Source organism: Macrotis lagotis, chromosome 1 (assembly GCF_037893015.1).
Source record: "Macrotis lagotis isolate mMagLag1 chromosome 1, bilby.v1.9.chrom.fasta, whole genome shotgun sequence".
In the NCBI taxonomy this organism is placed as follows: Eukaryota; Metazoa; Chordata; class Mammalia; order Peramelemorphia; family Peramelidae; genus Macrotis; species Macrotis lagotis.
The window spans coordinates 310,171,238-310,192,406 of NC_133658.1; the positions used below are offsets into that span (position 1 = coordinate 310,171,238).

The following is a 21,169-nucleotide window of genomic DNA, read 5'->3' on the forward strand; positions in this document are numbered from 1 at the left end:
CTATGTAGCCCCAGGCAGGCCACCCAACCCCATTTGCCCTGCACCACACCCCCCAAATGATAACAACAACAACAACAACAACAACAACAACAACAACAACAACAATGTGCTTGAATCTTTGTTCCAACACCAACTCTGTCGTGGGTGGATCACATTCTTTATGATAAGTCCATGGTAAAACTTACTTCCGTATTTTTCCAATGTTGCCATTGCTGATCGCAACTCCCTCCTTTCTTATTTCTCCACTACCATGTACTATATTTTCTCTCTCCTTTCGCTCTGACTTTGTCCTGGCCCTGGTGCCAAGAGGCCCCAAGCCCCCATACCACCCCTTAGGCCCAGAATCCACCTGACCCTATGGTCCTGGACAGGCCTTCCAATCCCAGCCCCCTGTGAGAAGTAAAAAAAAAAAATGCGTTATATCTGACCACTCTCCTCCCATGGTCCATCCTCTCCTCCATCACTCACATCTCCCCCTTCCCCCTGTCCCCTGCCTTCTTACTCTAGATGTCTATACCCCATTGAGTATATATGCTGTTTCCTCTCCTAGCCATTTCTGATGAGAGCAAAGATTCCCTCATTCCCCCTTGCCTTCCCCCCTTCCATATCATTGCAATAGCTCACTGTAATGAAGAAAAATCTTATTATATGAAATATCTTGGCCTATTCCCCCTCTCCTTTTTCTTTCTCCCATTAAATTTCCCTTTTTTTCTATTGACTCCATTTTTACACCATATTTTATCTTTGAATTCAACTTTCTCCTGTGCTTCAACTATAAAAGCTCCTTCTACCTGCTCTATTAACTGAGAAGGTTCATATGAGTATTATCAGTGTCATTTTTTAATACAGGAATACATGCAGTTCATCTCATATTTTCCCCTTCTCCTCCAATCTCTATGCTTCACCTGAGTCCTGTATCTGAAGATCAAACCTTCTGTTCAGCTCTGGCCATTCCAACAGAAACATTTGAAATTCCCCTGGTTCATTGAAAGTCCATCTTTTTCCCTGGAAGAGGACATTCAGCCTTGCTGGGTAGTTCATTCTTGGCTGCATTCTAAGCTCTTTTGCCTTCTGGTATATTATATTCCAAGCCCTAGAGTTTCCAATGTAGTTGCTAAGTCCTGTGTGATCCTGACTGCAGCTCCACGATATTTGAACTGTGTCCTTCTGGCTGCTTGTAATATTTTCTCTTTGACTTGGGAGTTCTGGAACTTGGCTATAATATTCCTAGGGGTTGGTTTTTTGGAATCTCTTTCTCAGGGGGATTGGTGGATTCTCTCCATTTCTATTTTGCCCTCTGCTTCTAGAATATCAGGGCAATTTTCCTGTAGTAATTCTTTGAAAATGATGTCAAGGCTCTGTTCCTGATCATGACTTTCAGGTATTCCAATAAATTTTTAAATTATCTTTCCTAAGTCTGTTTCCCATATCAGTTGTTTTTTCAACGAGATGTTTCACATTTTCTTCTAAGTTTTCATTTTTTTCGTTTTGAAGTATTGATTCCTGATTTCTGGCAAATTCATCAATCTCCCTGAGTTCTTTTCTTTGTCTGAAGGATTTGTTCTCCTCAGAGAGTTTTCTTATCTCTTTTTCCATCTGGCCAATTTTGCTTTTTTAAGCATTCTTCTCCTCCATAACTTTTTGAACTGTTTTATCCATCTGACCTAAGCTGGTTTTTAGCATGCAATTTTCTTCAGCATTTTTTTGGATTTCCTTGACTAGGCTGCTGACTTCATTTTCATGTTTTTCCTGCATCTCTCTCATTTCTTTTCCCAGTTTTTCTTCTAACTCCCTCATTTGATTTTCAAAATCTTTCTTGAGCTCTGTCATAGCCTGAGCCCAATTGCTTTTTTTTTTGGAGTCTTTAGATGCAGGAGCTTGTGCTTCCTCATCTTCAGACTGAGCATTTTGATCCTTCTTGGGCTCATTTGCAAAATATTTCTCAATGGTGTTCCTCTTTTTTCTCTGCTTGCTCATTTTCCCAGCCTGAGCCTGGATTTTGGGGTGCTTCCTGAGCTTTTGGGACAATCCCACAAGGGTCTCAGTGTGTGAGGCTCTGTCCTCCCTCTTGGTCTGTGAATGACCACAAGCTCCCCGCCCCCTGCCACAGGGCTGAGGTGGAGGGGGGCCCTGCTGTTCTATGGGGGGGGGGCCTAGACTGTGATCAGGATCTGAATGTGGTCAGAGCCCCAGAGTCCTGTTCCAGGGACAGGGGACAGAGCTCGGCAGTCTTTCTCTCTTCATTCCCTTCCCTCAGCTCAATGGGCTCATGCCCTGGGGGCTCCTGCTTACAGGAGTAGCCTGCTTCTGTTCCTGGATCTGGGCTGTACTGGCCAAGCTGCTTGCTGTGTGCCCTGAGGGCTGGGCTCCACGTGCTCGCTCTGGCACAGGTCCCCTGCTGTTCCCCCACTTTGTGCCTGGTGCTCCCCAAGGCGTAAGTCAGAAAACTCCCCTACTGTTGTGAGGTGCAGCTCCCAGCACTCTGTGGCTGCCTCTGGGAGGCTGAAGTTCTTTCGCTCTGGTGGGCCACCCCTCTGGCAGGCCGCCCCTCCAACCTCCAGGAGCAGAGCCTTTCTGCTCTTTTCCAGGTTACCTTGAGTAGGAGAACTGCCTCACTGGGTCCCTCTGTGGGTTCTCTCAATAAGCATTTAATAAGTGCTTTCAGGGCGCCTAGGTCACACAGTGGATAGAGCACCAGCCCTGGAGTCAGGAGTACCTGAGTTCAAATTCAGCCTCAGACATTTAATAATTACCTAGCTATGTGGCCTTGGGCAAGCAAGCCACTTAATCCCATTGCTGTGAAAAAACTAAAAAAATAATAAGTGCTTTCTTGTACAAGAGATTCATTGTGCTAAGTGCTCAGGATACAAAGAAAGGCAAAAAAAACCCAAAAAACAAAATATATACGTTCTGTCCTCAAGGTTTTTAAATTTTAAAAACACGGAAATGGCAAAGTATATTCCACATCAAATAATGTATTCAATATCTCAAATACGACCAAGGCACAATGTCTATATTCTATATTTATTTTTTTTGGAAAGAAGTTAAAATCAATTGAGAAAAATTTCTAATGCATACAATATTGAATGATCTATGATTCTGTAGTAGCACCCACATTAAAGACACTCACTAACTTTCCCCCCAAAGGCAGTAATTAAGAAATGCTTTACAAACAGTGACTATGCTTCCTAGTAAGCTAGGGATATATTCTGTCTTCTATCATCACCATCATTTTAGAGACAGGGAAGCTAAAAGTGGTTATATGACTTGCTGAAAGAACTAAAGCATCACTGGCATTCTCCAACACCACAGCACTGTTGGAAGATTCTCATGTGAAATATTTAGTTTCTTAGGGATGGCAAGATTCACAAAGCATTTTTCACAAAATAAGGAATGAAAAAAAGAACTTCTAGCTCAGGTTCACTTTTACTTCTTTGATGAACTTTAACATATACTTTTTACATGAACACAGAAAATATTTCCATTAACAGGGATGTTTTAGATGAAAAGGCAGTCTGACAAGCCAAACAATTTGGAAAGTAAAAGATTCCAAAGGCAGAAGAAACTTTTCACATAATTTGAGACAGCAATCCCTGGAAAAACAGGCTGCCTGGCAGTCTGACACAGCTTGCTGGGTGATGCAATGGATCTGAAACAGCCAGCCAGGCAAGCTATAAGAAGATACTGTCGATAGAAACTCTTTGGAGAGTTACATTTTCCATCCAAACAGGCAATCTATAAATCAGACTAAGGAATTCATTTCTCAGACAACTTAAGTACTGTTTGTCACAGACCTAAGCACCTGGCAACAAACTTTAAAAACTACCTCCTACCCAGGTTTAATGCACATTCATAAGAGAGTGTGAGGGTTTTTTCTCTCTTTCCTTATCTTCCCACTCCCTTCCCACTGCCCTTTAAAATCTATCAGAGAAGTGATGATGTTGAGTAATCAAAATCTGATACCTTAAGATATTTTCACATATCTTAACAGGATTCTAAAGCTTTCAAGAGACTAGGGAGGCAACCTCCTCATTACGCCAAAGAACAATCCACATAAATGACTAGGTTCTGGATAGCATGGAACAAAGTGATAGGTCTTATTCAAGACATGGGGTCCCAAGTTACATTCTGCATGGCTGAGTTTTGTGGTTTGATTCCCATTATTGTAACTGTTGGATAAATGAAACATCATATACTCTTAGCTGTGGAAACATTCCCAAAATTTTTTCAATAAATCTTTGCCCTATACTCTCAAAGCTCATACAAAACAAGCTGCTGATGAAATAACTCTCCAGTTGATACTCTGAAAGTGAGTAATGAAAGCTGTGGGTTTTCACTGAAATCATCTCCTTTTCAGACTCAAAAGGATGAATGAATATTGTTTTAGAGTGTTTACCTGGTGATGATGTCAAGAGTGGTAACCTGAGGAATCTGAATCTGTTGAGGTGTCAACCCATGCTGTTCTAGTTGCTTAGGGATCAAGTGTCTGTGAGCAATTTCTATCTTCTCTTCCTGTGTATACCCTGCAGAAGGAATAAATGTGTTTGTACTTGTCCACACACAGCATGCACACACAATGTCATATTCTCTATGTTTTCAGCAGGTCTGCAAAACTTAAGTTCTAAACTTGGAAGAAGCTATTTCTTTTCTTTTTTTGAAAATAAAAAAAAGGTATATTTCAATCTGTATTCAGATACCATTGGTTTTTCTTCTGGGGATAAACAGCATTTTTCAGCCAAGAGTCCTTCAGAATTGTCTTTGTTCATTGTATTGTTGAGAATGGGCAAGTTATTCACAAAAGATCATCCCTATAATGTTGCTATTTCTTAGTATACAGTACAATTCTTTGCATAGGCTCATCCAAGTCTTTCCAGATTTTTCTGAGTGTCCTGCTCATTATTTCTTTTAGCACAATAGTGTTCCATCACAATCAAATAGCACAATTTGTTCAGCCATTCCTTAGCTGGTAGGTATCCTCCCAATTTCCAATTCTTCTGCCACCAGAAAACTGCTATAAATAGCTTCCTTTGGAAGAAACTATTTCATAGGATCAAAACAACAGAATGAAGGGATCTTAGAGACCATCTAGTATAACTTCCTCATTTTATAATGAAGAAATGACCCCCAACAGTTAAGTGACTTTGTCACAATCTAACATGTTGTAAGCTGCAGAAACAGGATATAAACTGAGGTACCTTAGCTTCAAGTCTAGTGCTCTGTCTACATTCTATGCTGGAGGGCTTACAAAAGTTTACCATTTACCTTGAGAGTAATGAAATTAAAGGCTCTGTACCACATGTTATTGCAATTCCCAACTTTTCCACATTTACCAGCTTTTAACAAAAGCTTCATGTCTGCTAGCCAGGTGAAGAACCCCTCAAAAAAGAAAATTCCTAGGAGCAAGTTGGGAAAAATTCTCTCTTCTTGTTTATCTTCCTCATCATTTATTGCTTATTTGGCAAAGCTCCACAAAAATAAAACTATGAACTTTAAATAAATATTGGGTCCCAAGAGAAGGAGAAAAGGGACAGAAAGGACTTAACTCCTATGGATCATTTTAAACTCAGTCCCAAAGACAAAGATAGAAAACCCTATCTGTAGCTTCTTGTAAATATAAGCTAGATGTCCTTTGGAATGGTTTAGTTTAGTTTTTAAAATTTTAGCTATACCCACCCCAGTATTCTATCTGTATTTTTCTTCATTCTATAAGGTAAGTCCTTACCCACACATTTGGTTTGATGCTTTAGGACACGAATGATAAAGAATTATACAAGAATAAAATGGATTGTTCTCCATTACTGAAGTGTTCAAACAGCATCTGGCTGACCACCTGTCAGGAGTCTATGCATTAAGAAAGGTTGTGACCACTAAGATTCTGAGTCTAAGGCTAAAAAAATGATGATGACAACAACAAAAACTCATTATTTTCCAAACTCCAAACCAGACAAATGTAAATTTTAGCCAAAAGACAAAACAATAAAAGCCCCCCAAACCAGGAAAAAAAAACCTCACCTAACACTTTAAATGTTCTTTGTACTAACAAACACAGGCATTCAGGGAAGTTTTTTCCAAATGAGCTTTTACTATTCTATAGAATACATACTCCAGAATTACAAAAATTATGTTTAGCACCTGTGACCAGATTTATACTGCCCTTCAAAGCCTGTAGATATAATTCCCCTTGAACTAGAGAAGTGCTTCATGATGTACAGTCTTCTTTTATATACCAAGATTGAAAACATGAATTGACAGAGCATTCTGTTGAACAGAAAGGGAAATTACTACAACAGCAGAAAAGCTAGAAAATAAACTGGCTACCCCTGCCAAAAGAATAAGATGATTGTCCTGTGGACTCATCTGTCCTCCTCTTCAGCAGCTGTCCTGGGTGTTTCACTTCACAACAGTATAGTTTACGGAGTCTTTGCCTTAATTTGGTCTTATTATTTTTGTCTTGTAAACATGCACAGCTAACCCAACCACACATCATCACCTCCATATGTTTTAACTAAATATAGGAACCTGTAAGCCACAACAAATGATTGGAAAAACCAGTTGTGGTCTAATATCAAAACATAGATTTTACATCTCACATAATTTTTCCTATGACAAATCTTGGTGGTGAGGGGAGCACAGAGATTGCTTCAAAGAGGATATCTACTTAGGGAATTTCATTCTCCATAGCTCAGATACAGTTAAGTGGAGAAAGCAACAGCTTACAAATACTTGAGGGGTACAAATAATGAAAAAAATAGAGGCTTTACAATGATCCAAAATTACTCAAGGAAAAATTAAGCTGCCCACAAAGAACATGCCTCCTTCTTAAGAGGGAGAACAGAGGAAAGGGTTGAAGCCCCTTCACTTGATACCTTAACAATTCACTTGACAATTAGAAGATTTCTTTTCAGAAATTCCAAACACTGGTCTTAAAGGAATGATCTTTTGCACCTCTAGTGTCTATGATTTTGGAAACTGGATAAAAGGGAAATATGAAGTTGCTGCAACATTTTAATCTTATAAGTTTTAACTTATAAAACTGATCTCTATTCAAAAGGCTCTTACTGAAAGATACCCAACTGGTCTGCCATGTATTTTGTGACATACTTAGAAAAAGAAGTATTTTTCTCCAATAAAAAACTACCTGAGATCATATTTGAAACCAAACTCAAATATCCTGAAAGCTTGGACAAATCAGCTTCCTTAACTGATCCCCAAGTAGATGATTCTTTAAAAGGGTATGCGCTAAAAGTCATGAAACAGAGAGACCTGATGGATACCTGGCACCTGGATGATCTCCATTCTGTCCAATAAAGCAGGTGGAATAGTAGCTGTAGTATTTGCAGTAGCTATAAAGAGGACTTGGGAGAGGTCAAAAGCTACATTTAGGTAGTGATCTGTGAAGTTGTGGTTCTGTTCTGGATCCAAGACCTAGAAGAGAACAAATAATACAAATAACACTCACCTCTTGATAAGATGCATCTGATTCAAATCACAAACCATACAGTATAAGTCCACTACCCATATCTTTGTTTACCTTTTAAGTAACAAGGTTAGTTTTTAGAACATAGAAACTGATGCCAGGCCTCAGGCTTCAACCTCAAGTTTACTAATGAAACAGCATGTGACTATGAAATCATTAATCCTGCTGGACCTGTATTACACTTCATAAAATGAAGCTAACACCTCTTATATATTTTTTTATTAAAGATTTTATTTGAGTTTTACAATTTTTCTCCCAATCTTATCCCCCACCCCACAGAGAGCAATCTCTCAATCTTTATTTTGTTTCCATGTTGTACATCAATCCAAATTGTGTGTAACACCTCTTATATTAAATGGCACATGAAGGTAGGTGGATCTGTAAAGTATTCAGAAATGCTTAGACAGGAGGTATAAATTATAGTTACAAACATTTTTTCTGCCACACTATGATGGAGTGAGGGGGGAAAATAAAGGATTACTCTAATTGAGAGTAAACTGGAAAATATATCCAAATGAATATGCTAAGGTTATATAAAAAAATGATAACTTACATTTATCTACTATTGAAATATATTATCTCATTGGATTCTCACAGTAACTCTATGTTTTCAAAACTGTCAGTATGATTATTCTCTTTTTTACTAAAGTTTAGAGAGAGGTTTCATGACTTGCTCAAGCTCCATACAGCTAATAAGCTCTGGAGTTGAGGGTTGAATCAAGGTCTCTTCTGAGACAATCATTTCTCCCTTATGTCAATTGTTGCTTTTAAAAACCAAGGCTTTAAACTTGAAAGTAGGTGACTTTTCACATAAGCTCCTAAAGGGTGAAATGTGATCTAAAAACGTCCTGCTATGAAATATTAATAAAAACAATGACATCTCCCACATAGTTTTGAAACATTTGATTAACATTTTATTTAAGAAGAAAGCTAAGTCATTTTTCTTTCAGTTTCTACTCAAAGTGGATATTATATGAACACTGTTGAGAGACTCATGTTAGTCTGCAAAGAAGCTACAGGTGTCTTTAAGCTTTTCTACCATCTCTTGGCGTGTTGGACACTAACTGAACAAGAAAACATATCTCTCATTTTTGTTTTTAAAGACCTGGTAGGAGTGAGCAGGCTGTGGCACATTACCAAATAAGCATCTGATGCAGAAAGTTGTGTAAAGGTGAAACTCTCAAGTAAAATAACTAACTCCCCTATAAATGTAGTCATATTAAGTCAAAGAGCATTTATTGAGGAAGTTACTATAGAACTTGAGCACTGTGCTAAACACTGGGGATAGGGGGAAAAGTCCCTGTTCTGAAGTGGCTCATATTGTAATAAGGCAAAAGTGAAATAGGCATATCCAAGGTACAAAGACAGAGAGTAGCTGGAAAATAATCTCAAAGGGGAAGATATTAACAGCTGGGGAGATTGGGTCAGATCTCCTGAAGCTGATGGCATTTAGGCTAAATCTTAAGGAAAGGCAGGGGGGAAAAGAGGCAGAGGTGAATGAAGAAAGCATTCCAGGCTTGGGAGACAGCCAGTACAAAGACATGGAGATGAGAGATGGAATATCGTATTTGAGCAACTCAAAGGAAGTCAATTAAGATTAGCCAATATAAATTTGTAGTGGTCCCAGACAACCCAATTCTGTGATTTCCTCCAGCTCTGATGTTTAGTTGCAAATAAGAAACTTGGTAGAAGTACTCCAAGAATGCCAAGTGTTGGACAAGGAGGCAGGGTGAATTGAGAGTGGAGGACAACGTCAAGTTAACTTGGCTCACCAACAGGCTGAGATGGGGAAGGGGAAAGTGTATAGCCAAAGATGATTTGAAAAAGGCCCAGGTAAGTTTGGGGAGAGGTGGGAAATGGAGGCAATGAAGGTCATGATGAGAATAAAGAATAGGGTTAGTACTTGTAAGGCATAAGGAAAGATGAAATGATAGGATGTTATGATCAAATAAGGAAATTTCTGAGTTGATAAAATGGTCAAACCCAAACATAACATATAATGTAGAATACAACAAAGTCAGAACCAAATATAAGAATAGATCAAACTAGTGATTTCAATAGTCAGAGACCTAACTCAAGGACCCAAAGTACTAGTATGAAAGATCAACAAATACCATTAATGTTTATCTAGGTTATCAAAATATCTATGTTTTAGGAAAGAAAAGGCAGAGAATACAGAATATTAATCTAATCTTATGGAAGGAACTTTTTTTAGGACAAATTCACAGCTCTTGATTTAATCCTGCATAGATGGAATATAAGCAATTCAAAAGAATCATTTTTACTCTAGCAGATGATTTGCTGTTGTCAGGTATTCCCTCTAAAAAGATATCAGAGAAATAAACAAAATTAGAAATTTGCAGGGCACGTTATAGCTTTGATGTCCAAACTGGGCTCCTCTAGGCAAAACTAACCTTGGCAAATATGAGAACAAGTTTTAAGTCAGATACTAGAGCTATGTTGGCAAAGGCATTAAGTACTATTCTTCAAGTAGCTTGTAGCCACTGTGAAATTAATGTTATTTCACATTTTTCAGCTTCATTAAGATTGCAGCAGTTAGGTGACCAAATATCACTTAGTTTTAAGTACTTCCTGACGATCACATGTAATCTAAATGCAAGCACTCAGGAGCAACCGAACACTTCCATTACTGGTACTCTGGGGCATTCCCATTAATATGCAATCATATATGTGAGAATTCTTGATGAGATGAACCACTAAAAACTATTTTATCCTTATCAAATCTGACAATAGCAATCATCTTTGTGTTGAAATTTAAAGTTTGCAAATCACTTTCCTTTCATTCACCTTATAAGTTAGGCACATAAAGTATTAATATTCTTATATAGATGAGGAAATGGAAATTCTGAGTTTTAAGTGACTAGTCTGTAATATAACCAGGTTAGTAAGAGTGGTAGGTTTTGAATCCAGGTCTCCAGCCTCTAAAACTAAGACCAATGCTTTCTCTATTATATCATACAACCTCTCAGCTAAAAGAAAAAGGGATAAAATTCAAAACAAATGAAAACCCCTAATAAAATGATTACTTTTTCTTATTTGGAAAACACTGTCTTATAAAGGATTACACTGAAACAAAAGCCTTTATAGACTAGATCCTCCAAAGAAACACAAGGAAGCACTACAGTTTGTGTGTTGAAGTTTTGTTTGTTCAAATCACACACTGGAGGGATGAATTTATAATTTAAAAACAAACTGTTTTCTAACAATCCCATAAAAGTTTGTTTCAGAGTTAGGAAGTGTGATTTCAATAGTTCTTACTATTTAAATCCTAGTTACTTTCATGCTACTAAATTCATTGCCTCCTTTTATTCTCACAGCATCCTTTATGAGACAGGGTAGGGTAGATATTATTATTATTACCATTTTACCTATGAAGAGACACAGGTTGACTGATGTGCCTAATGATCACCAACAGCATGAATACAAGGACACAATCATAAAATGAAAACTTTGAAAGGAAAATACAATACAGATGTACAAGAAATCGATTATAAGCAACACTATGATTTAATACAAGATAATGATGAGAAAGAGAGTATTGCCATTATTTGGATCAATATGGTACACAGGCAGAGCCAAGACTAAAATTCTTATCTATTATGGACTGAGTATGATACTCTATCAACTGAAATTCATTGCTAACAACTGACCAGTCCAACTGACCCCAAAATATCTTTACCTTTCAATATCACAGTTCTAGAATGTATAAAAATAAAACTTATGTGTTGTTGTGTAGTAGAAAGAGCACCCTAGGGAGCCAAGATGGCTACAGGAGAGGATCGTCTCTTAGGTGCTCTCTCTTCGATATTTTCAAACTTATAAACTAAGGACTCTAACTAAATTTTCAAGAGACAAAACCCACAGAGGGATCCAGTGAGGCAATTCTCCAGACCAAGGTAACCTGGAAAAAAGCGGAAAGGCTCTGCTCCACTGGGTTAGAGGAGTGGCCACCAGAGAGAAGGAACTTCAGCCTCCTGGAGGCAGCCCCAGGGCACTGGGAGCCACAGCAGCGGGGGCAGTTTCCTGGCCTACACCCCGGGGAGCACTGGCCACAACTTGGGGGATCAGCAGGGGGACCTCTGCCGGAGCAAGTAGATGAAGGCCAGCCCTCAGGGCAACTCAGTGAGCAGTGTGGCCACAGCAGCCCAGAACCGGAAGCAGGCGGAGCAGGTAAGCAGGAGCCTCCAGGTGTAAATGCTGAGCCTAGGTAGGGGAATGGAGAGAGACTGCCGAGGTCTGTCCTCCCTGGAACAGGACTCTAGGGCTCTGACCACGTTCAGATCCTGATCCCAGTCTAGGCCCCCCCCATAGAACAGGCCCCCTACTACCTCAGCCCCATGGCAGTGGGGTATACTTGTGGTCATTTACAGACCAGGAAGGAAGACAGAGCCTCACACACGGAGATCCTTGTGGGGGGCTGTCCCAATAATACTCAAAAGCTCAGGAAGCACCCCCAAACCAGGCACAGGATGGGGAAATGAGTAAACAGAGAAAAAAAGAGGAACACCAATGAGAAATACTATGTCTATGATCCCAAGAAGGATAAAAATGCTCAATCTGAAGATGAGGAAGTACAAGCTCCTGAATCTAAAGACTTCAAGAAAAACAGAAACTGGGCTCAGGCTATGACAGAGCTAATAAAAAGACTTTGAAAATCAAGTGAGGGAGGCAAAAGAGCTTGGAATGCAACCAAGAATCAACTACCCAGCAAAACTGAATGTCCTCTTCCAGGGCAAAAGATGGACTTTCAATGAACCAGGGGAATTTCAAATGTTTCTGTTGGAATGGCCAGAGCTGAACAGAAGGTTTGATCTTCAAATACAGGACTCAGGTGAAGCATAGAGGTGGAGGAGAAGGGGAAAATATGAGGGACTTAATGGTAATGAACTGCATGTATTCCTGTATAGAAAAATGATACTGATAATACTCATATGAACCTTCTCATTTAATAGAGCAGGTAGAAGGAGCTTTTATACATGAAACACAGGAGAGAGAGCTGAATTTGAAGATATAATATATTGTAAAAATGGAGTCAATGGCTAAAAGGGAAATGTAATGGGAGAAAGAAAAAGGAGAGGTGGAATAGGCTAAGATATTTCATATAAAATATTTTTGTTACAATGAACTATTGCAATGATATGGAAGGGGGAAAGGCAAGGGGGGATGAGGGAATCTTCGCTCTCATCAGAGGTGACTAGGAGAGGAAACAGCATATATACTCAATATGGGGTATAGACATCTGGAGTAAGAAGGAGGAGGGGACAGGGGGAAGGGGGGGATGTGAGTGATGGAGGAAAGGATGGACTGTGGGGGGAGGTGGTCAGATATAACACATTTTCTTTTTTACTTCTTTTTTTAGGTTTTTTTTTTTTTTGCAAGGCAATGGAATTAAGTGGCTTGCCCAAGGCCACACAGATAGGTAATTATTAAGTGTCTGAGGCCAGATTTGAACTCAGGTATTCCTGAATTCAGGGCTAGTGCTCTATCTACTGCTTCACCTAGCTGCTCCTCTTTTTTACTTCTTGCAAGGGGCTGGGATTGGATGACCTGCCCAGGACCATAGGGCTGGGTGGATGCTGGGCCTAAGGGGTGGTATGTGGGCTTGAGGCCTCTTGGCCCCAGGGCTAGGGATCTGTCTGCTGTGCCACTCAGCTACCCTACAGCACATTTAAGAAGAGGGACAGAGTGAAAGGAGAGAGAAAATATAGTGTATGGTAATGGGGAAATAAGAATGGAGGGAGTTGTGAAAAATACAGAAGTAGCATTTGTGATGGAATTATCATAAAGAATGTGATCCACTCATGACAGAGCTGGAGGTGTTGGAATGCAGACTGTAGGACATTTTATTATTATTATTATTACTGTTATTTTTGGGGGGAGGGTTGCAGGGCAAATGGGGCTGGGTGGCTTGCCTGGGGCCACACACACACACACACACACACACACACACACACACACACACACACAGCTGGTGTGATTGTTGGGTGCCTGAGGCTGGATTTGGACCCAGGTGCTCCTGGCTCCAGGGCCAGTGCTCTATCTGCTGTGCCACCTGGCTGCCCCTACTACTATTATTATTATTATTATTTTATTTTATTTTATTTTGGGTCTTCTTTTTTGGGGGAGTTTGCAGGGCAATGGATGGCTTGCCTAGAGTCACATAGCTGGGTGATTGTTGGGTGTCTGGGGCCGGATTTGGGCTCGAGTGCTCCTGGCTCCAGTGCCAGCGGTCTGTCCACTGTGCCACCTGGCTGCACTTATTATTATTAAATTTTAATTTCTGTCTCTTTCCTTTATCACTCATGCGGGTCTATATTTTTTTGGGGGAAGGGTTATTATGCTTACTCTTAAACAAGAATATTTTAGTAATGTATAAAAAACACCATTTGTACAAAAATAAGAATACATACATACGCACACACACAAATAAACAAACAAACAAACAAACAGAAAGAGCGAGCACCCTACTCAGACTCAGGACATACATGCTTTGAATTCAGTCGTTAGTGTTTACCAGATGCATAATATGGGCAAGTAGCTTCAACTCTAAGCCTTAATTTCCTTATTTATAAAAAAGAGGATCTTAATAGATCTACTATCCATTTTATAGGACTGTTATTGAGGTCAAATAAAAAGATTATACTAAAAAAATATACATATAAAGTTTTATAAAACCTAGTACGCTGTTCAAGTTACACAAACATACTTCCCTTTTTCTCACCTAATAAACTCCTGTTTTTCTCATCTAACACCATTCTATGCTTTTTATTTCTAAATATATGATCAATGTTACATTGCTGTGGTCATCTTTCTTATTACTTATAATAGAATCTAAGGAAGACCTGAATAATTCTGCATTGCTATCAAGATAATTTATCTTTTCCATTAAGATGTGAATATATTCCTTGTCCTAAGTGATACAAACTACGTTCATTAAAAATACTCATAATTATTTTCTCTTCCCCAACCCAAGCTTACCTTAGGGAATTAGCTAAAAAGGAAAAACAACTAATAATGTTCAATTTTCATCATTATAAATCTCACTAAAAAACAAGCAGCATTTTGGTTTAGAATTATGATTATAACATTTCAAAAGCAAACTTTTCATCAGAACTAGACAGTAAATCTTTCTAGATTTGCCTTTGCATAGCCTGGTCCCCAAAAGAGAAATTATAGTTTTCAATCAAATTACAGGTTGACCAGATACCCCCAAATCAATTATACAACTGACTTAATGTTTGTGTAATATAATTCATTATTATTAAAGCTAACATTAACTGTCAAAAATATTCCATTACTGAAAAGTCTTCTTGCACTCTAGAAACAGCTACTGGGGCCTACTAATGACATTTCTCAATCTACCAGAGTCTCTTCTCAGTTCTCCCAAGAGAACTAGATGCAATGCAGACCTGAGGAGGAGCTTAGCATTTGTTAATGTCCCTCCCCTTTGGAGGACAATCAGGACACCTTCTTTAAAGGAGAAGAAAAATGCAAGAGCATAGAAATATAAAAATTTAAGTGGACATCTAAAAAAATATAAGACTTCGTTTATCCAATACTATAGGGCAATGAGACATGACCCTTACATAAAGTTTCTGAAAAAAGAACAGGCAAGAATACAAGCTTACTCATAATTATGAGACTAATTTGTATTAAACACATTCACTTTTAAACTGATATTTTATTTTTCAATTATGTTCTATTGTTGTTTTTCAATATTCATTCATTTGCAGATTTTTAAGTTACAAATTTTTCTACCACTCTCCCGTCTCTCTGCTCCTCCTCTCCCCAGTAGCTAATAGTCTAGTAAAAATTGTACATGTACATTTGAAACATCTTCACTTTAAAAACAGAATCTTCTTCCAGAGAAGGCTAGACCAAGGAGCAAAAATTCAAGTTTGCCTTTAGGTTGGTTACTTAATTCCTTAGTTTCAATTTAACTAGTTCATTAGGGATAATAGTAGCTTCCCCAATCTACCTCCACCAGGAAGTCAGGAAGATCAAATAAAATACTGTATTGTGATAATGTTTCATGAACTTAAGCCCATACAAAGAAGTTGGAGGTGGGCTGTGATCTGCACAAGAAGAAAATGAAAGTGGTGCTGTGAGTACCTGAATGTGAATTATTTTAAGCAGAATATCTAGCTAAAAAAAATTCTTAGACAAAGGGAGTTTTAACAGGGGCAATATTAATATGGGAGTTATAGATCAGAGGATTTAGGTCTAGAAGAGGCCTTAGAGATCATTTAGTATTCTAGTCCATTCTCCTCATTTTTCCAGATTAGGGAACCCTTTCCCCCCCCTCAAACACCATCCAGAAATAAAGCTGTGACTGATAACTAGGTTCAGTGACTTTAGTTCAGTGTTCTTTCCACTCTATCATTACTAATTTTTTTAGTAGCAATTTTGACTTATAAAAAATGTTTTTCCTTCAAAGTAACTCCTAAGAAATAGTTAACATTTGCCTGATTCTCATTTTACAAACAGAAAATGGAAATTTAGAGGACAAAGGGACTAGTCCAGGGCCCACCTAGCTCAGTACCAGGGACAAAGCACTACAGCCAGGACCTACCCAAGACTAGTGACTTAATTCATCATTTGTGGCATCAGAGGAGAGAAGACAGAAGTTAGGAGAGGGATTCAGAAAGCTGAGGTAGAAGGGCAACAAAAGTAGTTTGCATACTTTATTATCTAGGGCTCTGGCAAGTGGTTGAGTTAAAAAGCTAGGGACAATTTAAATAGAATTTTTTTTTTTAAATCTAAGGACTAGTTTGGAAGAATTAAAATTTTAGTTTTCCCTGGTTTAGTCCTCTCCTGCTAATTTAGGCTTGACCACTTGGTGACTTGACTACTTAAACACTTGGGGGTCTGAGAAACATAACAAGTGCTAATATGTTTACCTATCCAATTAAAGTTAAAGTCTGCATTTTACTTTTTCAGAAAATGAACTTCCTTGCAGACTAAGGATGTATTTGTTATTTGAGGAAATCTATATTATCTAGACTTGAAAAAAATTCTTCTCAAAAGTTGACTGGCAGTGCTTGCCTCCTTTATGGAGTATTTTTGGAATTAAAACTATTTTACCAATATTCCTAAATTTAATAGCAAAGTCAGAAATTTGCAAATATTATAAAGATGGAAAAATATAATATGTCTAATGCAGATCTGTAATTTCCTGTTGAGTGCTCAAATGCACACAAAGATATCTCTGTAGCCAATATTTTATTACTACCAAAGTGACTGAGCCCCAAGAAAATATAATTGCTTGCCTATAGACTTGTTCTGATTTTCCCTGCTTACAAAAACTTACTTTCAAGTAGTTGGAGACATTTCTGTCTCCTCTCAACTAACTTTCAAACAGAGGTCATCTAAATATAGAATAAATATTCCCTTGTTGACGACAGTAACTGGAAATAGGAAGATGTCCTGTTTTACTTAAGCAGTAACTCCATAGAAGCACAAGAACCAAACAAGGTCTGCATGAATAAACACTGAGGCTCAGCAGAAGCCTGTCTATTGGCAGTGAGCTTATTTAGAAATTCACTCAGTCTCAACTATGGGGATCCTCACCTCCAGATCACATCCAATCCTCTTGGATCATATAAATTTGTTAAGGTGTCCTAAGAGGAAGAAGGTCAATTGTCACAGGAAGCCCAAGTATCATGGCTAAAGATACAGGGTTTTACCATACACAATCCTGTATTCAATCTCCAGAAAATTCTAGATTATTATTATTATTATTATTATTATTATTATTATTATTATTATTACTACTATTTGATCTGAACTACTGAGGGGCAAGCACTTGGCTTTGATGGCTTTTGCATGGTGCCTTGTGATTGTTTTGGGCTGGATAATAAAGCTTGTTGAGTTGGATTTGATAAAAGTATCATGCTTCCATTATTCCCTTCCATAAAAACCTCCAGAGGTTCTTTGTGCTTCCTGAATATTCAAAGTTCCTACCAGGCTTAGAATTTCAGCCCTCTATAATCTCCCTGAAACCAACTTTTACAAACTTATTTTTAAACTAATCCTGAGTCATTTCAGATAAAATGTTCTTTTCTTGTCCTCTCTATTTTCTTTCAAGTTTTGACTCATGCCATGTCATTTCCACCATGTCTGGGATGGATTACTTTTAAGATCTTTGCTTCCTCAAAGACCCTGGTGCTCAGTTACTACCGGCTCCAGAAAACCATCCCCATTGCCTCTACCTACCATTCCACATCCTACTCCCAGTCAATGGAAACAACCACTACTATATTTTCTTAGCTTTTTGTAAGGATATTCCCTTTGCACTCATGTTCAGTTAGTCCAGGTTTCTAGACCATAAGTTTTCATGATCCAGTTCACACTTATTCTACTCCTGACTGTTCCTTCTTTGTCTTCATTGCTGAACTGTGGGTATACTCCAAGACTCTAACATGGGCCCTCTTCTCTTTTCTTTCTATATAATTTAATGCAGTGATCTGTAGATTACTGTCTCTGCAAAAAAATCCCCAGATTTAGCTATCTGGTCTTAGTATAGCTCCTAAATTCTAATTCCATAACTCCTGCTGCCTCCTGGACATTTCAACCTGAATGTCTCCCAGATATCCCAAACTCATTATGCCCAAATAGAATTCATTCTCTTTCCAAACCCTGCCCTATTCCCAACTTCCCTATTATTGTACAGGGAACCATGAGCCTCCTGAATCTTCCAGGTTCACAACCTTGGTTTCCTTCTTAATTCCTCACTCTTCCAAAATATGTTAAGTTGTCATTTGCATCTCCACATCTCTTGTGTGTGATCTTTTCTTTCCATTCACTTAGCCCCCACCCTGGCTCTGGCATTCATCTCCTCTCATCTGACATGTTACCATTCATAAGACTCCTCAATTTGGCTTCCATGTCTCATCTCTCCTCATTCTAATCTATCCTCCACAGAACTGTTCAAGTAATTTTCCTAAAGCATAAGTCTGATTATGATACCTCCCTGAACAATAAACTCCTGTGGCTCCCTATTACCACCAGGATGAAATACAAGTTTCTCTTTTTGGTATTTAAGACTCTTCTGACACTCAGCAATGCTGGCCTGTGTCTCCCGCGCACGCAATACTCCATCTCCTATATCTGTCAATTGCACTGGCTGAAGCCTATGCCTGGATGCTCTCCCTCCCTCTACCCTACCTCCTGAAATCCCTGGCTTCATTTAAGACTCAGCTCAACTGCGACTTTCTACAAAATCTTGCTACTACCCTGTTGCCATCTTCAAACACTTGAACTTTCCTCACTTATCAGTTGCCTCCTTTATTAGTAGGAAAGCTCTGTAAGGACAAGGAAGTTTTATGTGTGTTTTTGTCTTTTATTGTGTTGCCAGCAATGCCTTGAACCTTATTTTTGCTTTTCTCTCCCCAGCATCTATCACAAAATTCTGGCACTTAGTTAATAAATATTTGTCAAATTTTAATTTTCCTTTTGACAGCTCCTGGTTATCAGAAGCAGGTAATGATTAAAGTGGATGCAGGAACAATTTCAATTTCACCACTAAGATGTCTGCATGTAACAACATTTTAGATGAGATGATGTGTGACCCCATACAGACCAAAGTTTTTTAAGCATTGTTTTAACCTAAGACTTTAAGACTTTTTTTTAAATCTTTAACTAAATTCTGGGTCAGTCAAGATGACCTGGCGATGACCTGGCAGTTGCTTCTGTAATTATCAAGGGATGCATATAAACTGGATAAAGTGGTCATCTTGTCTGCCTTGGGGGCTCAGTGGTCACCCACTACTTGTGAATGCTCAAGGGGCTGGTTTTAGGGCTGCTTCAAATAAAGCTTTTGAACATCTCCAAATTGGAAAAGTCCCCTCAAATGCTACGTGGAGTTACAGAGTACAGTACTATTTAGAATCACCTACCAGATCTACAAAACGACCCAATATGAGTTAGACTGCTGGATAAGAGTTTGAGTGCTTAAAAAGTTGCTCCATGATTTTCCATGATTTTTTTTTATAGTTACACAAAGAATGGGATCACCTATTCCACTGGATGGGCATTTTTCTGGGGAGGAGAGAGGTTAAGGACCTGTTCAAGGTCACACATTGAAGTAGGTGACAGAAGAGGAATCTGAAGCCAAGGCTGACTCCCAGTTCAGCCTTCTCCCAGTGCATTGTATCTACTTTCCCTGGGCCATGATGTCACTTTTCACAAAACACAGGAAATTAGTTCCTGAGTCAGGGACCTAGATAACCTAACTGCTGCCTCATAGTGGTTTAAAAACAAACCAAAAAAGAGTACAAAATAGGGTTTTATAGGACAGAAAACAAGTCCTTCCTCATCAAGGGGAACCACATGATTACAACACAAAAAAGAAGACAAATGGGCGAGGCAGAGACAAACTCCTGACCAACACAACACTACCATTTTACAAACTGAATCTGAGTACTTTCCAAATTTCACCTATAAAGTAGATGGTCAGCATTTTTAAAAATCTTAATTAATGTTACTATTTCAGACTAGAGGGTCCAGTAAAGAAAAGGTCTTACCTTACCTACTGATCAGTCATTTACCTAATGAACATTTACCACAGGTTAAAAAAATATGGCTCTTCCAAGTTAACTAGGGGGAAAATATCTGTGTTTACAAAAGAGTTGTTAAAGAGCAAGACAGCATTTAGCAATGATGCATCTCAGTACAATGCCACCTCAACTCATTTGTGAGTCAGGTCCTCCGTGACTGCTACATCACCTCAGATTCTTTGAGATCGCCAAATTAATGACAGCTCTTGGAACAAACCACCTTTATATTGCTATTTAGGGAATGATTCAAGTCAGAAAAGAAAAAGATTTTCCTTGGTGCAAATGGAACAGATAATAAGCTGTTTAGAACTCAGCAAGAGAACTGAGTGAAAGTAAAGGTCATGCTCATTTAGGTGCCTAATAGTTTCAGGCTTCACATGAACTGATCTGTGTAAACTCTAAACAGTCATCAAGATCAAATGCACTACAACATAGGACCTATGAAAAAACAGAGACATCCTTTTCATTTATATAAAATTGTCCCTTGCACCTGCCCCAAAGCTAAGATGATAGCTTTAGTACAAAACTTACATTTCACGAACTTGATCCCTTATCCTCTAGATTCCTTAGCTGGGGTCTGTAGATCAAATCCTTCTATGCATGAGTTTTACAAGAGTCTTACCTCGAGCAGGGCAGCAGCAGGGTCTCCCTGCAGACTTTTACCCAGTTTGTCAACCTCATCTAGCAGGAATACTGGGTTGTTGACCCCAACAGTCTTCAAACCATTGATTATACGACCAGGCATGCTGCCAACATAGGTGCGCCTATTGGGAAAAACAGCAAATTCCAAACAATGAGACATCAGTAGACGAGATCAAAGCTTTTAGAAACCATCCATTTAGGACTAGAATAAAACTACCCACCTTTCAGAGTACCACAATAAGATAGCAAAGGTACAAGGTTCAATTCTTCCTGACCATTTATTTATAGTATACAAATATGGCATTTGATACAATCAATCAACCAGCAAGCATTTATGAAGAGCCTACTATATGCCAGATGCATAACAGGATCTGGAGATCCAAATATGATGAATGAAATAATACATTCTAATATCATACAGAGCCTTAAATCTCTTTTAATGTCAACAACAGCCAAACCCTATCAGAAAATA

At 38.6% G+C, this 21,169-nt stretch overlaps 1 protein-coding gene across 1 annotated transcript in view; it reads right to left on the reverse strand.

Moving 5' to 3' along the window:
* Positions 1–21,169, reverse strand: part of LONP2 (lon peptidase 2, peroxisomal) — a 133,615-nt gene that overhangs the window by 64,054 nt on the left and 48,392 nt on the right. The window contains exons 8-10 of the mRNA XM_074211398.1: positions 20,678–20,819; positions 7,275–7,425; positions 4,397–4,523 (exon numbers count right to left, since the gene is read on the reverse strand). Coding sequence (XP_074067499.1) covers positions 4,397–4,523; positions 7,275–7,425; positions 20,678–20,819 — 420 coding nt within the window. The remainder of the gene's footprint in view (positions 1–4,396; positions 4,524–7,274; positions 7,426–20,677; positions 20,820–21,169) is intronic.